We start from the raw sequence: 14,067 nt of genomic DNA on the forward strand, positions 1-14,067 counted from the left end.
CTACTTAATTTCTCATTGGATATCATCAATCTTCATTTTCTCCACCAAAATTAAAATTTAGGGAAAATTTATTACTATTTTTTTTGTCTTTTTGTTGCCTCCTCAACATTAATTGATTATTCAGTTCACAAAACTATTAGTGTTAATTTCATCAAAATATTTGCAATACCCTTTGTGAACACTGAAAGTATAAATTTAAAACACGAAAAAAAAAATCAATCCCTTGTTCATTGCTTATAGTTGTTAATTTACTAATCTTTTGACATGGATTAAATAGAAGAACATTGACACGGAAAGAAAAAATAAATAAAAAATGGAAGTAAATCAAATTATGATTTCATTAGGAAACTTTAATATATTTTAGTTTTTTTATTGGTATAAATTAAATCAGAGATTTTCGTTAATTAATTAATTTATTTAGATATATCATATAAGAATATTTATGGAAACAGAAATGGGTTAGATAAGTAAATTTAATAATCGAAATTAATATATAGGGTGTAATGAGCATGTAGAGTGAACAAAAAAAATGATAGGGTGACAATAGCCATCATTTTCTTCCCCATATAGAATCATCTCTCCCAAATCCCAATATGATCAGATTCCTTGCCGACGAGGCCCATATTCCCGGCCCAAATACCCTTCTCACCGGATCGCACGCTATAAAACCCGCCACAGTTTTTTTCACAGTTACTCTTCAACTGTAAACCCTAGAATTTACTCCACATTTCCCCCCAAAAATGGGCGGCAAGAAAAAGCACAAGCAAACTTTCCGGCCACCACCGCCACCCAAGCGCGTCTGGGTAGTCAAACGCCGAAACTGGCTGGAAATCCCGGACGACGTCACGGCGGCGATACTGACACGTGTCGGCGCGATCGGGATGCTGGAGAGCGCTCAGAAGGTGTGCACGAAATGGCGCAGAATCTGCAAGGACCCCCTCATGTGGCGCCAAATCGATATGCGAAACGACGGCACGCAGCACGAGATGGAGGACCTGGAGAATATGTGCCGCCACGCCGTTGGTCGGAGTGCCGGGAAATTGGTCGGCATCACCGTCGAGCACTTCGGCACCGATGATCTGCTTAAGTACATCACTGACAGGTAGTCCGTCACCTTTTGTGTTTTCCGATTCGTATTGTTTGATTGATAGTGAAATTTTTCTGCAGCGGAATTCTGTTCATCATTTTTTTTTTCTTTTACTTTGTTTGTTTATGATCAATTTTGTTTCGAGTAGCAATTAAAGGTGTATATGTATATTTCTCGTAATCGGAAAAGAATTGTGTATATTTGCAGTGGCTGATCATAATTGTAGTGAAAATTCACTCTGTTTCTTGTTTTCTCATCAGTATTGTTTGATTGGTTGATTATTTGTAATTGTGTTGTGTATTGTGATCAATCTAATGATTTATGCTAGAGGTGTTAACTTTCGAATGATTGTGTGGTTGTACAATCTTTTGTATATAATACTGGAGAACATGACTGAATCGCATGCTTTGTGTTATATGTATCTACCTTTTCATCAGGGGCATATCATTTGATGATTTTTTTTTTCTATGGTATTGTTTAGAAGTTTAGATTGTGTTGGAATACTTTTGCAGAAATGCCTTGGTATGTGCTAATGTATTTATTTAAAACCTTTTGTAGTTCAAGTGGCATCAGACACCTCCGACTGTTGTCTTGCGAGGAGGAAATAACAACTCAGGGATTGGCGAAAGTGGCTTCCAAACTTCCTCTTTTGGAGGAACTTGAGATTACATTGTGCTTTAATATCTCACATGAAGCTCTAGATGTGGTTGGGCGCTCTTGCCCTCTTTTGAAATCATTCAAGTTGAACAAAGAGTGGTGCACATATTCAGATATGGAGGATTGGTTTGAGGATGATGCACCTTCACAAGTTGAAGACGATGTAGATGCGCTGGCTATAGCAAGATCTATGCATGGTTTACACCACCTCCAGCTTTACGGGAATAAGCTTACAGATGATGGCTTGAGAAAAATTCTTGATTGTTGTCCTCATCTTGAGTCACTTGATCTGCGCCGTTGTTTCAATCTTAATATGGGTGGAGATTTGGAAATAAGACTTGAACAAATTAAAAAATTGTGGCTTCCTCATGATTCCACCAAGGGAAAAGGCTTTGCCGCTGATTCTGACCATTTCTGCTTTAAATGGACGGAACTCCCAGATGATGTTACCTTGTCAATCCTGTCACGGGTTGGAGCAATTGATATCTTAGTGAATGCTCAGAAGGTTTGCATGAAGTGGCGCAGAATCTGCAAGGACCCTGTCATGTGGCGCACCATTGACATGCGAAATCGTGGTTATGAGGTGTATGACTTGGGCAAGATGTGTCGCCATGCAATCGATCGTAGCTGTGGTAATTTGGATGATATCAGTATTGACCATTTTGGCACCAATCGGCTCCTCAAGTACATCACTGACAGGTATTTTATTCTATTTTCTTTATTTTTATCTTTGATTTATACATAATGTAGGACTTTGAGCCTATTTGACACCTTGTCGGAGGGTGATTCTTGGGTTCAACCCCATTGGACTATCTAGTTTACCATTGGTGGGTGACTTCAACCTTCTGAAATTTCTTAGTATTGCGGTTCTACTAATTTCTTAACTTGGCTTATCAATATTGTGCATGTTGTCATCATCAGGTATTTTCTTTGTGTGTTTATTCTCCTTCACAATGTTAACAATATACACACAAGTAAAAGCACATCTACACATTTGTATTTACATGCATGTATTGTTTTCCATATGTTCATCCCAATGAGTGATTAGTCTTCTTTGAGTGCGTTTTGGTCTTTATGTAAGAACTGACTTATTCATATAAAACCTTTCAACAGTTCAAGCAGAATCAAACGCCTCCGACTAGCACTTTGCAAGAGAATATCAGATCAAGGAGTGATTGAAGTGGCCATGAAACTTCCGCTTCTGGAGGACCTTGAAATTTCATTATGCCGACTCTCACGCAAATCCCTAGAAGTAGTTGGTCGCTCTTGCCCTCTTTTGAAATCTTTTAAATTGAACCGGCGAACAGATGATGATTATGATGCGTCCATTGCTTTTACAAAGAAAAATGATGAAGCTCTTGCTATTGCAAGAACAATGCATGGTTTACACCACCTTCAGCTTTTTGGGAACGAGTTGACTAATGAGGGCTTGAAGGAAATTCTTGATGGTTGTCCTCATCTTGAGTCACTCGACTTGCGATGTTGTGAGAACCTTAATCTGAAGGGTCCTTTGGGAATAAGATGTTCTGAGCAGATTAAAAAATTGTGGCTTCCTCGTGATTCTATTGCTGACTATGACTTCCGTTTTACTGTTTGTGGTTATGGATCCCCACGTAAGTTTACTGTATCTGACCTAATTGGATTTCCCAGAATTGATAATGATTATGACGAATACGGCTATGGTAATTATGGTGGATGGTGCTCCGATGATAGTGATTGGTATGATGATTTCACTAAACCTCCATTAGAAGAGCTTCTTGGACTTGATGAGGAAGATCTTGAATTTTTTGGACTTGGGAAGGGACGTAGAAGGGATTACCTGGAAGATTTTTATGATTTTGAAGATTATGGAGATTATGAAAGTGATGATGAGATGTTCTATTAGCAGGCTGAAGTCCAGGATCAAAAAGCTTCAAGCATCCAAGTGACTTTTAATTTCTCCACATAAGGCGTTGGTAGTTATAGTTCCTCCTTGGGAAGCAGAGCTATTACTGGAAACCCCTTCCTTTGCAGCATGGCCTTTATCAAACATATGAAGTATCTATGTTTCATCATGCAAGGTTGACTACGTACTTTAAGCTTTTTTAGGGACTTTCTACTTATCTTCGTTATGCACATGTACATGTGCTTTTGCTTTGTGATATTCTCGTGACTATTTATGCTTTTACTAGCAGTGGGTACTGTTGATCTAAGTGTTGTTGTAGATGAAGTTGTCGGGATCTTCGTTACAAGGCTTTGATAAAATCTTCAGACTTTTATCGTGTTTTTCACAGTTTATTGTCTGAAACAATACCCTTTTTCACAAGGCTTTAGTTATGGAATTGTGTTTCCGGACTATTCTCAGTTATTTTATTGCTGGTAAAACCCATTTTCACAGGTTAAAAGGACGAGCCATCGGCGAGATTCTTTTGCATTTATCATTTAGTTTTCCTTTAAATTCATATCGTTAAGTACATTTTCTTTGGCAATCATAGTCCTAAATCAAACTATATGACTACCTAAAACTATACAAGTAGGGGAAAATCGTTCGTACAGTACCTGACCTTTTCTTCATTCTAAACTTCAGTACCTCACGTTCAGAAAATATCAGAACGGTACCTGAGGTTTCGACCTCGACCGAAGATCGGTACCTAGTACCGTTAGTTCCGTACAGAACCTCATAATCGAAACAATTGCGCGAGCGTACTGGCTCTGATACCATGATAAGAAAGCTTGAAGTTGAATCCATTAACAGAATTGAAAAATTACAGAAGTCAAAGATACCATCAGAGAGAGTGAAAAAATAAATCCTAAAAAGAAGAAAATGCACAAAGCCTTATATATCTCTCTCTACCCAGCTCAGCTACACATTTCTTCTAACAACCTTGCTAACTGAACCTCCAGATTTGTGACACGTGGCATTGCAATCTGATGAGAAAACTTGGTAAATGAACCTTGCTGACTTAAGAGTATTAACTCTCAGTACCGTTAGTTCCGTTACAAAAACTTACGGCTGACATATTTTGATCATCAAATGACCAATTTACCCTTTAATTTTTGTTTTCTTTAGTCTTTTTTATAAAATAAATAATAATAAAAAAGCAATTATTTTTTTCTATTAGTTTAAACTATTTTTAGTTCTGAAAATTATTTAAATTTTTGGTTCATCAAAATTTATCTTTCGAGCTCTTAGGATTAAAATAGATGTTATTACGAGTTCGTATGAATTCTTGAAGGATTTTTCAGACACCCGAGTTATTTTTAATGATTTTTAAAAGTTGGTAATATCTAGAAATATAATTAAAAATAGAATTTTCAAGTTAGCTACATCTGGACCGTTGATTTCAAATGGTAGAAGATCTTGACCGTTGAAGGAACCTATAGATCGAGACCCAGATCGGGTCCGTGCCGACCCGAATATCAGCGACGGTGACCTGGCTGTTTCTCCTTTTTTCGGCCACTTTCAGACTTCGGACAGGCCTATTTTTCTTCGTCTCGATGTCGCCGTCATCCCTGTGCTTTTGGTTTTGTCAAACAACGTCCGATGAGAGAGAATCGATGGAGAGAAGGTGGCGGCTTCTCCAACGAGTTTTTCTGATTCCGGCCACGTTGTGGTCTCGCACCTATATCAGAAGGATCCTCTCGATGTGACGACCCATTCATGGTATTTGTTCATTAAGATGATGAGCCAAGAGAAAGAATCGAGGAGAAAAAGTTTATGAGTTTTCCGGCAAGTTTGCTCTATTTTCCGGCGAAGTTTGGTTTCAACTGAGGTATCAAACTTGTTCCCCTTGTCGAGCTCTACCTGGCTATATAATTAAATTTCAGTTTGGAGGAGAATTGCAGAAATTGGAATTTTGAAGTGTTATGGTCACTGCGGGTTCATTGTTTTCCCTTCCTTGTACATTCTGTTGTTGAGGTTCCTCTGATGAATCTAGGGACGAGAGAGAGAATTCTGGGTTTGAATGGGAACGAGAGAGAGAGAGAGAGAGAGAGAGAGAGAGAGAGAGAGAGAGAGAGAGAGAGAGAGAGAGAGAGAGAGAGAGAGAGAGAGAGAGAGAGAGAGAGAGAGAATAGAAAAAAATGTTTTGATAGAAAAAATAAGGGATTAAGACATGAAAAGATGAAAATATCCTTCAGTTATCAGTTTCCGTAACGGAGCTAACGGCTCTAGGTATCGATCTTCGGTCGAGGTCAAAAGCTCAGGTACCGTTCTGATATTTTCTGAATGTGAGGTACTGAAGTTTAGAATGGAGAAAAGGTCAAATACTGTACGGACGATTTTCCCTACAAGTAGTCATATATCATCCTCAGATCCTTAAAACACCAAAATAATATTTTACTTGTAGTGTCTGGCTAAAGACTTAAAAGACTTTAATTGCTAAAGACTTAAAAGGCTTAAAATTAAAAGTAACCTCTAAGAGCATCTCCAACGGATTATTCAAAAATCATGTGTCAAATTTGAATTTGAAGGATGAATTGTCATGGTCATTTTTGACAATTTTTTGATCCAACAGATTAGTTATATTTATATATTATTTTATTATTTTTTGAAATTTTTATAACAAAAAGAAAACTATTTTTTTTCTCTTTCTTATTTATCTCTTCTGATTCGTTCTTCTTCTTCTTTGGGTTTTTTTCTTCTTCTTGATGGGCAACAAGCCAACAACAGATTGAGCCGCTTGGGTGTTGGTCTGCAAGAAAAGGATTCAACTTTTCTTCTTTATCTCTTCTGATCTTCGTTCTTCTTCTTCTTTGGATTTCTTTGTTCTTCTTTGATGAGCAACAAGCCAACATGACTTGATTTCTCAGCTTGGGTGTTGGTCTGCAGGAAATGATTCGACTTTTCTTCTTTATCTCTTTTGATCTTCGTTCTTCTTCTTCTTTGGGTTTCTTTTTTCTTCTTTGATGGGCAACAAGCCAACAATAGATGACTTGATTTCTCAGCTTGGGTGTTGGTGTGCAGGAAAAGGATTCGACTTTTAATATTGGCTTTATATGGCTTGATTTCTCTCATCAGTCTTTGTTGATAGAGCAGTGGTTAATCTCTTTCTTTCATCATCAACAGATGCCCAGATTCTAAGAACAGATCTGGGTAGGAAGAAAGAGAGAAGAAAAGGAAGAAGGAGAAGAAGAGAAGGACTCGGCATTAAAAAATGAAAAGAAACAATTTGACAGAGTTGTGAGATCTGTCAAATTTGACAGTGAGAATTGGAATGTCAAATCCATGTAGGATTTGACAGATCTGTTGGACCATTTTCAGCTTTCATTTGTTGCCGTTGTGTCTCCACCGTGTCATTTGACAGAACGGTTGGAGATGGTAAATTGTGTTAACTACAAGTCAGGTGACTATGGTGGCTTGACTATGCTAAGTTTTTTCCATTAACTATGGTGACTCAACTTTTTTTCTTTTAAATTGATTAGTAGTTTTCCTTAACCAATCCAACGTTCGTAGTTTCACATTTTTAACGTTTATGTGAGAGACTCGATGCGTATCATTTGCCGTGGTTATTCCGTTATGGTAAGTTTATTTTTTGGTCTTGACTCATGACTCTTGAGTCTTGACTATGGTTTGTTACTTTGTTAACCATAATATTAAATGCTGCCCAAATGCAACTGCAACACCCACATCTCTAAAACCACGAGCTCTCCATTTTCCCCCAAATTCACGAAGCCCAAATCTTTCCTCTAATCCCAAACCTTTCAACCAAGCTCTCCTCTTTATGTCCTCACCTTCATCTCCAAAACGACCATGCGGAGCCCCGATCCGAAACTGGACGGAGCTCCCGGAGGACGTCACGGCGGCGATCCTCTCCCGTCTCGGAGCCATCGACATCCTCGAGACGGCTCAGAAGGTCTGCAAGACGTGGTACAGCGTCTGCAAGGACCCTCTCATGTGGCGCATCGTCGACTTCCGCGACGATGATCTCCACAAAGTTCATGACTTGGGGAAGATGTGCCGCTACGCCGTTGATCGGAGCGATGGGAAATTGGCCAGTATCAATCTCGATTCCTTCGCCACCGATGAGCTCCTCAAGTACATCACTGATAGGTATTGTTTTAACTGTTCGGAAATGTTTGATGAATTAGAATTCAGTTGTGTCATGTTTGAGTGCAAAGTTATGTTTTTTTTTTTTTTTTGGGATTGTTCTACGGTTGGGTAGATTATTGTGTTTAAGTTTGGTTACATTATTGTGTTTTGACAAACCAATCATGATGCTGATTTGTTTTTGGTTTTCCATGTTTTTAAAAGAAAGACAGAAGGTGAAGATGTCTTTTAATAAAGTGTTGCAAACTTTTATGGGCATGAATACATTAAAGAATTTCATAGTAAAGATGGTTTTACTAATTTAATAACTTGTATAGCTGCTATGAGCTTCAATGACACCTTCTACCGCTGTAAGAATTATTTGTGAGAGGGATGATTTTGCATTTCCTATTCCCTTTCCTTTCTTATGGCCTCGATTGGTAACATCTATCACGAACGAAATGACATCAATGAATTTCCTTGACCATTACCTGCAATACATTTATGAAATTTCTTGGCATGGTGATTTTACAAATTCTCAACTTGGATTTTACCTGCAATACATTAGATTTGTTCCTTTTCTATGCTTATAATTTGCAAGAGTAAACTGGGATATATCCTTGAGCATTTGTTTTCTCTGGTATTGTTCACAGCACACACACAAATACAGACCTCACAAATGTGTTTTCTCTGGTATTTGTAGGTCGGAATTTCCATATGTTCATTTTACATGAATTACGATTGCAGAATTCCTTCAAGTCTAATTCCCTAGTTTGGGTAAATGCTAATGTATTGATTTGTTAATTTCAATAGTTCAAGTGAAATCAGATGTCTACGACTTGTGCGTTGCAACATAACAAGTGAGGGATTGAGTGCAGTGTCTTCAAGACTTCCACTGTTGGAGGAACTTGAAATTTCACATTGCCCGCTCTCACATGAAACTCTAGAAGTGGTTGGGGCCTCTTGTCCTCTTTTGAAATCACTGAAACTCAACAGTCGATGGTACAGTTTCGCCCATGAGGAGTGTAACAAGCATGCACTTGCCATAGCAGGAACAATGCATAATTTATGCCACCTCCAGATTTTTGCGAATAAGCTGACTAATGATGGCTTGCAGACTATACTTGATGGTTGTCCTCCACTTGAGTCGCTTGATCTGCGCCAGTGTTACAATCTTAATCTGGAGGAAAATTTTGAGAAAAGATTGGTGGCACGAATTAAACTTTTACGGCTTCCGGATGATTCAACTGATGACTATGAGTTTGATGCTACGGTTCTCGAGTACGGATCAGATAATCCAGAGCCTGAAGTCGAATTTTTTGACGAAATGTTCATGGTAGATGATGCAGATGGTGAAGTCTTCCCCTGGAATGGTTTCGTTGAGTTTGAGGATTTCTATTACTTTTTATGAAACTGGGATCTAGCGCTCTTGAGTTTAAGGGTAATTAACAGAAGAGCCTTTATCCATCCAAAGGGTCTATAATTTCTCTGCAGAAGGCCTGTTTCTTTCTGAGTTGCGAAGAACGGAGATGTTATTGCCTTTTTTCTTTTGTGTGTTGTGCTGTAACATGTAGGAGAAAGGTTGCTATTAGCAAGGATATTGTGTTTCTGTATTGTCCAGGATACAAAATAGATGTTTCAATTTCCCACAAGAAGCCATCGAAAGAGTTCATCCTCTTTTGGTGCTTCTTTGTTAAAGAGTGTTAGTAATTGATCAAGAAGCTGCCTTAACTGAAGGAGCATTCCGTTGTCGCAGATCTGTTCAAAGATGGGCCGCTGCACCAGACCCTTTCTTCTTTGACTCATCAGGTGCATCATATAAGTAGTTAAGATAGCGTTGCCATACATTATTTTGGATGAGTAACGTTATAAACAGCTTGTTATACTTATGTGGTTATTCTCAAGTTTTCGTTAATGAAACTGCTGAATACAATGGAGGACGTAAAGTCTAAAAAACTCTGAATTACCATAAGTACCAAGAGAACATCCTGAATAATAACAGCAACCTCCGCATTATTTGTTTTATAAGGGATCTTTTTCCTTATCAAGCCTTGATTTGGGCGAAACTTGTAGTAAACCTATTTTGAGCCACAAGTATCCATCTAGTGAACTGAATACTCTTCATTCTCCAGTCAAAATACCTTTGGGCTCAAACAACTTAGAGAATATTCAGTATCCATCCAAATGATCCAATTTAATCATACAACAGAAAAACGGTACAACCTTATAAAGGCCCATAAGTAACGATAAAACCTCCAAGACACACACACCCCTCCAAAGCAAAAAAACAAACCCTAGACGCGTTATCAATGGCCGAGTCCTCAAACAAAACCTGGCGACACCGGCGGAACGTGACTAGGCCCAGAAAAGCAAAGAAACAAACCCTACCGGCGATATCAGAGTCAGAATCACTGCGAGGAGGCCGGAACTGGATTGACCTTCCGGACGACGTCACCGCTTCGATTCTGTCACAGCTGTCAATGTTCGACATCCTGGAGAGGGCTCAGAAGGTGTGCCTGACGTGGCGCAGAATCTGTAAGGACCCTATGACTTGGCGCGCCATCCACATGGAGTTCCATATTCATCTGCGCCAACAAAAAATTGAAGGAAATTTCACTTCCGGCAAAAGAAACAAGCATCTGCGCAAATTCCACAACTTCAATGTGCATAAGATGTGCCACCACGCCATTGATCTTAGCTGTGGCAATCTCGTAGATATCAGTATCCGGAACTGTGGCACAGATGAGCTCCTTGAGCATATGACTGATAGGTATTTAATTTCTTTTATAGTGTTTATATTGTTTTGCATTATGTGGTTCTGCATTTGGAATTTTTATATGTTTATTTCGATGAATAGTTATGTGGACGGAGAGTTTTTTCGAGTGCATTTTGTCTTTTTTGTAACGGCTAACATATTCATCCATAACCTCCTTTCAATAGTTCGAGGGGAATCAGACGCCTCAGTATTGTGTTTTCAGCTTACATAACAATGAAGGGACTGAGTAAAGTGGCTTCGAAGCTTCCGATGTTGGAGGATCTTGCAATCTCATACACCCCACGGATTAGTAAAAGTTTCGGAGTCTTACACAGTTGTGAATATCTTGAAGTGATTGGCCGTTCTTGCCCTCTTTTGAAATCTTTGAAATTGAACATGCACCCCGGGGGTATGTTCAACAGCATAGACAATGACGATGCATTTGCGATAGCCAGAACAATGCATGGGTTAAAGAACCTCCAGCTTTTTGGAAATTGGATGAATCATCAGGGATTGCACGCCATTCTTGTAGGTTGTCCGCATCTTGAGTCACTTGATCTCCGTCAATGTACACATCTTTATCTGAATAGTAAGGGATGGGGATGGCGCGCCATTCGTGAAGGTTGTTCATCACATCTTCAAGATTTGACAACAAGACGTTTTGAACAAATTACAAAACTGTGGCTTCCTGACGATTCTGTACATGACTATGAGCATCTTGCCATTGATAAAATTGAAAACAGACAATACGAAGAGTATAATAAAGATATAATGATCTAGCCTAGATATAGGTTAGAAATCTTTTTGAATCATTTAATTAGATATTGGTGAAGCTTAATCATGCCCATGCAAGCATAATTTTTTGATGTGAATTTTCTGAATGTCAAGCTCCCTAGCTTTGTATGCTTTCCAAACTGATGTTAAGACTTGCATAAACTTTGGTTTTATTCAGCTAATAATATTTACAGGGTGATCAATCATCTTAATTTAGGAAGGTATTTTGAAGAAAACAAGACAGAAACTTTGTTATGTTTGAATAGTAGGAATGGTCGAGCCCATGGTTTGAACCCGGGTGCTCGAATCGGGTTTGTAATAACCCACAACCCAATACAAAAGCCCACGGATAATTTTAGTATAAATTGCTACCAACGGTTTCCTAATTTCTCAAGAGTCCCGACTCCCAACTTCCTCCGGGAAAAACCCCCAAATCGAAACCAAGCAAACCCTAACCTCCTCCGCCATGGTCAGATCCTCAACAAAGCGAAACCGCCTAAACTCGACGGAGCTCCCCAATCGAACCCGGCGAAACTGGTCGGAGCTCCCCGAGGAACTCACCTTTCAGGTCCTGTCTCGGCTCGGAGCCATCGATGTTCTGACCAGCGCTCAGAAGGTGTGCACGCAATGGCGGCGAATGTGTAAGCACCCGATGGTCTGGCGCACCATCGACATGGCCAACGATCACTTTTTCCACGAAGTTCACTACGATTTGGACAAGATGTGCCGCCACGCCGTTGATCGGAGCTTCGGTAGAGTGGAGGATATCAATGTGGAGTACTTCGGCACCGACGAATTGCTCAAGTACATCACTGATAGGTATTCAATTTGAAGAGATTAAGCTCTCTAATCTTCTTTGTTATTCTATAGCTCGTCGGAATTTATATAAAATTACCGGAATTTTATTATGACTAACTATGTGAAAATGACGTTACGATTTTCTATACATCAGTATATGTAAACTCTGAAATTTTGATCTAGAAATGAGGAACAAAGGGATTAGTACTGGAGATGAATGATGAAGTCTTGTTTCCTAGAGGAATAGATAAGTAGGAGAGCCCTTTTGGTATGTTGGATGTTTCGACAGCGCGAGTGTTTTGGTGAATCCTTCTTTTTAGTTCATGATAGTTTTTTAGATATTGGTTACGATAAGTGTTTACTTACTATTAGTACTATGCATAAGTGTCCCCCAATCATATATACAATTAATACAAGTCCGCTGGACTCTGGAGTGGAAGAGCCTTGATGATGCAGGGCAGATGATATGCTCCTGCATCTCGCTTGAGGAAAAGAAGTAAAACAATTTAAAATTGAATAGCATACAAATACATACCTAGTAGTAGTCCTTTCGCAGTAATAGAGATTGACTGACTGCAGATCTTCAGGGTATATTTAATCAAGTCTTTGATCTCTGATATCATTTGCAATACGGTTGGATCTGTGTTGGAAATTCTGCATGGTAATTTCGATGAATGATTATGTTGTAAAACTTAACTAGGTCATATGTGTGATCACTCATGTTTGTTTCTGAAACTTTGCATCAGTTCAAGTGGAATCAAACGCCTCAGCTTGGCACATTGCCCTAGAATAACTGATAAAGGATTGACTGAAGTGGCTCCGAAACTTCCATTGTTGGAGGACCTTGTCATTACGTCCTGCAAAAATATTTCACATGAACCTCTGAAAGTGATTGGTAGCAGTTGCCCTCTTTTAAAATCATTCAAATTGGACACGTGGTTTAAACTACCAGAAGATGAGGTTTATGATGATACAGTTTTCAATATTGAGGAAGGTGAAGACACGGATGTGGAGGTGGAGGCGAATGCAGAGGTAAATGCCAATGCGGTTGCGGAAGTCGTTATGGATAGGGAGATGGATGCAGATGCGCTTGCTATAGCAGGGTCGATGCATGGTTTACACCATCTTCAGCTTTTTCGGAATGAGCTGACTAATGATGGCTTAAGTGAAATTCTTGATCATTGTCCTCGTCTCGAGTCACTTGATCTGCGCTATTGTTACAATCTCAATCTGAAAGGAGATTTGGGTATCAAATGTGCTGAACGTATTAAGAGATTGCAGCTCCCCGATAACTCTACTGATATTCCTGAAACTGATCTTTTAAAAAAGGATACAGTTTGGTTCACCTACCGTTCAGCTGATGATGTTGAAGGTCGTGTGGCTGACGTCATTATTGGCAAAACAATTGATTTCACTGATGATTATGAGTGGTGAGTTGTCATGTGGGTAGTGTTTCTATGATGGATGATTTTACTTTGTTAAACTGGAGATCTTCTTGTTGCTGCAATACTTGGGATCTGGTGGTATTCAATCTGGAGGCGATAAAGAAAACAAACAGATTTCTCCATCAAAAGTGATCGCTGGCATTTCTCTAAAAGAGGCCTTTTTATGGGTCGGTAGTAAATCGATCTGTGCTTATTTGAACAGATCTGAAACATTTTGTATGCTTTATGCTTTCATTAACTAAATGAGACAAGTATGAAGTTTTTATTCCATCATGTACAGCATTCACAGTTTTATGTAACTCAACCAATCTAGTCATCTGGGAAATGTTTACTTTTTATCATAATGTTAAAGTTACAGCTTTGTAAGTTTGTAACATAATAGTCTATGGTTGGATTATGTTAATCATCTTATGCTAGGGTGATTGACAGTTTGCATATCTACTTGAACATTACCTAAACATTTCTTTGGTTTTACTCGCCTGCTGTTTTGTTATCCATGCCTCTGTTATTGTCTCTATAAGAAAAGTTCCAATTTTACCCAAGC

General features: G+C 38.9%; 4 protein-coding genes across 4 annotated transcripts; all 4 read left to right on the top strand.

Moving 5' to 3' along the window:
• The first annotated feature begins 679 nt into the window (after nt 1–679).
• Nucleotides 680–4,061, top strand: LOC112166246. The gene is made up of 3 exons (XM_024303040.2): nt 680–1,102; nt 1,646–2,443; nt 2,858–4,061. Exons 1-3 carry the CDS (start codon nt 741–743, stop codon nt 3,627–3,629), a joined length of 1,932 nt encoding a protein of 643 aa, XP_024158808.1. The 5' UTR covers nt 680–740; the 3' UTR covers nt 3,630–4,061.
• A 2,996-nt stretch (nt 4,062–7,057) lies between these two features.
• Nucleotides 7,058–9,487, top strand: LOC112167907 (putative F-box/LRR-repeat protein 9). Its single transcript, XM_024305007.2, has 2 exons — nt 7,058–7,775; nt 8,565–9,487. The coding sequence occupies exons 1-2, from the start codon at nt 7,291–7,293 to the stop codon at nt 9,160–9,162; spliced, it is 1,083 nt and encodes a 360-aa protein (XP_024160775.1). The 5' UTR covers nt 7,058–7,290; the 3' UTR covers nt 9,163–9,487.
• A 374-nt stretch (nt 9,488–9,861) lies between these two features.
• Nucleotides 9,862–11,344, top strand: LOC112203108 (putative F-box/LRR-repeat protein 9). The gene is made up of 2 exons (XM_024344126.2): nt 9,862–10,521; nt 10,692–11,344. Exons 1-2 carry the CDS (start codon nt 10,061–10,063, stop codon nt 11,284–11,286), a joined length of 1,056 nt encoding a protein of 351 aa, XP_024199894.1. The 5' UTR covers nt 9,862–10,060; the 3' UTR covers nt 11,287–11,344.
• Nucleotides 11,345–11,634: 290 nt separating this feature from the next.
• On the top strand, nt 11,635–13,848 carry LOC112201397 (putative F-box/LRR-repeat protein 23). The gene is made up of 2 exons (XM_024342273.2): nt 11,635–12,099; nt 12,825–13,848. Exons 1-2 carry the CDS (start codon nt 11,747–11,749, stop codon nt 13,510–13,512), a joined length of 1,041 nt encoding a protein of 346 aa, XP_024198041.1. The 5' UTR covers nt 11,635–11,746; the 3' UTR covers nt 13,513–13,848.
• The last annotated feature ends 219 nt before the right edge of the window (nt 13,849–14,067 follow it).

Source organism: Rosa chinensis, chromosome 5 (assembly GCF_002994745.2).
Source record: "Rosa chinensis cultivar Old Blush chromosome 5, RchiOBHm-V2, whole genome shotgun sequence".
Taxonomy (NCBI): domain Eukaryota; kingdom Viridiplantae; phylum Streptophyta; class Magnoliopsida; order Rosales; family Rosaceae; genus Rosa; species Rosa chinensis.